The sequence below is a fragment of the Phaethon lepturus genome, unplaced genomic scaffold, assembly GCF_000687285.1.
Source record: "Phaethon lepturus isolate BGI_N335 unplaced genomic scaffold, ASM68728v1 scaffold52259, whole genome shotgun sequence".
In the NCBI taxonomy this organism is placed as follows: domain Eukaryota; kingdom Metazoa; phylum Chordata; class Aves; order Phaethontiformes; family Phaethontidae; genus Phaethon; species Phaethon lepturus.
The window spans coordinates 1007-3424 of NW_010563801.1; the positions used below are offsets into that span (position 1 = coordinate 1007).

At 52.1% G+C, this 2418-nt stretch overlaps 1 protein-coding gene across 1 annotated transcript in view; it reads right to left on the bottom strand.

Annotated features, from left to right (window-relative positions):
* Nucleotides 1-1537: 1537 nt before the first annotated feature.
* SPINT1 (serine peptidase inhibitor, Kunitz type 1) overlaps nt 1538-2418 on the bottom strand; it is a gene marked incomplete at its 5' end in the record, with an annotated part of 9113 nt that continues 8232 nt past the window's right edge. Inside the window, one exon of the mRNA XM_010294657.1 lies at nt 1538-1961. Within this exon, the coding sequence (XP_010292959.1) occupies nt 1765-1961 (197 nt within the window). The remainder of the gene's footprint in view (nt 1962-2418) is intronic.

Consider the following 2418-nt stretch of genomic DNA (forward strand, 5'->3'; position numbering starts at 1 on the left):
AAAAAAAAAAAAATTGAGACGTTAGGTTTATTGCATAGGCCATGATAGGCTGTGGGAAAAACAGAGAGATGAAAAAAATGATACGAGACAGATCATGAAAAGCCATGGAGGAATCTGACCAGCCCCAGGGACACCGAGGCAGATGCCCATGATGGGGAGAAATGTGCAGTCAGATTGCCAGCAGGCTGTGGGCAGCGATTTCTTCCCTTCTAGCCCAGGCAACGGCCCAACGAGGCAGCTCTCCTGGAGCTGCCCTTGAGGGGACCTGAGCCGTGCCCTGAGCTGGGCATGGCTTCACCAGAGCCATCCAGAGCCGCTCTGCCCTTGGCCCTGAAAGGGCCCAAGCATTTAAATGAAAGTCTATACATATATTTATGCTTCTAACACACACGCACACAAGTGCACACACACGTGAAAACACACACACACCGATTTCCTCTCCCTTCACAGCAGTTTTCCAAGAGCAGCAGGCACTGGAAGTTTGGGGATTGGTGCCAACCCCACAACCAAAAAAGCATACGAGGCACTTCACAAATAGCAGCTTCTGCCCCCAGCAGAAGTCCTCAGCTCCCAGAGGTACAAGCCTGGAAAACAGAGGTGCAGCAGTACAGATCTGGGAAGCACCTCGCTGCAAACAGCCTATGGGGGAACACATGGGACCTCGCCGAAGTGGGGATGTCACACGCTGCCACGGGGCCAGGGATGAGCTCTGGACTTCCTGGGGCTGGGCTCATCTTGCACCGGGAGGGATGGGCCAGCAGGAGCGAGGAAGCCCGGGGACATTAGCTGGCAGTATCCAGCCCACTCCTGTGCTCTGGGAGATGCCAGGGACTCAGGTCAGGCTGCAGGCTCAGATGAGAGCGCAGTAAAATCAAAGCTGCAGCAAAGGTCCAGCTGTGAGGGAGCTGGGTCCTTCCACCCTCCCCTCACCACCAGCAGGAAAAATAGGGACGTTTCCTTTCCTTTCATGTGAGAATAAATAGGTATTTTCTCAATGTGTTTGGGTTCAGGCTGAACACTGGAAAAGCAACCAGGGCAACACACAGAGAGAAAATGGTGGACAGGTATTGTATATAGGAGGCTGTAACACAGCAGCCAGGTGAAAAAAAACTAGGTGTGCTTTTCTGTTAAAAAGCAAAGCCTAGTGATTAAAGCAGGTATTTCTGTTTCCTTCCATCTTGAAAACAGGAATCACTGGAGAGTGTCACAGAGTCCCTGGAGCAGGTCTGGATGGTTACGTGAATCTTGCAGCCCTCAAGCGGCTCACCATGACCAGGAGGACTGCTGGGAGGCAGGGCCACCTTGCAGAGGACTGGGGGAAAGGGAGGAAAATAAAAAGTTGGGGGGAAGAAAGTGGCATTGCAAACAACAAATTGCTGGCTCTGATGAGCTTGTACCATTCACCAACGTGAATGTTACACAGATCCAGTTCCAGGGTCCTTCAGTAAGCTGAGCGGAGTTGTGCTCTGGGTTGAGCAAGAAGAAAGATACAATTGAGAGTTTCACTGGATTGTTTGAGGTTAGGAAGGGATAGACATCAGAGAGCATCAAAAGGCTCCCAGATCCTTGCCTTCCAGAGCAGCCATCTAGCCAAGGCAATCACAAACACTAGTACTGCCAAATCATGGCTAGATCTTGGCCTGACGCTACAAATGTCTTCGAAGAGGAAGAGTCCTTCAGACACAGGCCCGTGTCTAAAAACAGAACTCCAGACGTTTTGGGGAGTGCCCCAGTGCTGTGCTGGAGAGAGAGAGAGGCTGTAGGTCAGACTGGTTTGGTGGCAGTGCTGTAAAACAGATGTTCAGTGTCCTCTGTGGTGGAGAGGGTTGAGTTGGTAGCAGTGGTCGGCTGACGACGGCGGCTGTTCTTCTTCCTGTTCTTCAGGAAGAAGTAGCCAATGATCGCCAGGACCACCATGATGCAGATCCCGAGGAGCACAGCAATCACGACCTCAAAGGCGCCTGTGGGGGATACATGAACATGTTAGAAGGACTGCTCCATGAGCTCTGATGCAGCAGGGGCAGTCAGGAAGAAGAAGCAAGCACAAAAGCCACTGCAGAGGCTGTGCTGGCAAAGAGAAGAGGTGGGCAATAGCTGGCCTGACAGCAGAGTGGTCACTGCAGAACTGGGCAAAGAAGAAAGGCAGCAACCACATGGCATAAGGGTATGGCCAGCCTATAGCCTGCCTCTCAAATTATGGTTCCCATCATTTCCCAGATGCATCACGCCCTCTAAAGGCTATTTGGTGCCTTTGGCAGGCTTGGCCGTTTGACAGCCCTATGAATATCACGCCCTTCTGCAAGGCTGGCCTTGCTTCATATGTCAACAGGGAGGCCACCAAGGGGTGGTCGCAGAAAGCACCTCCTGGTTGGGATAACACTGTTGGAGTGAGCTGTGGTGGACAGGCTGAGTTTGCAG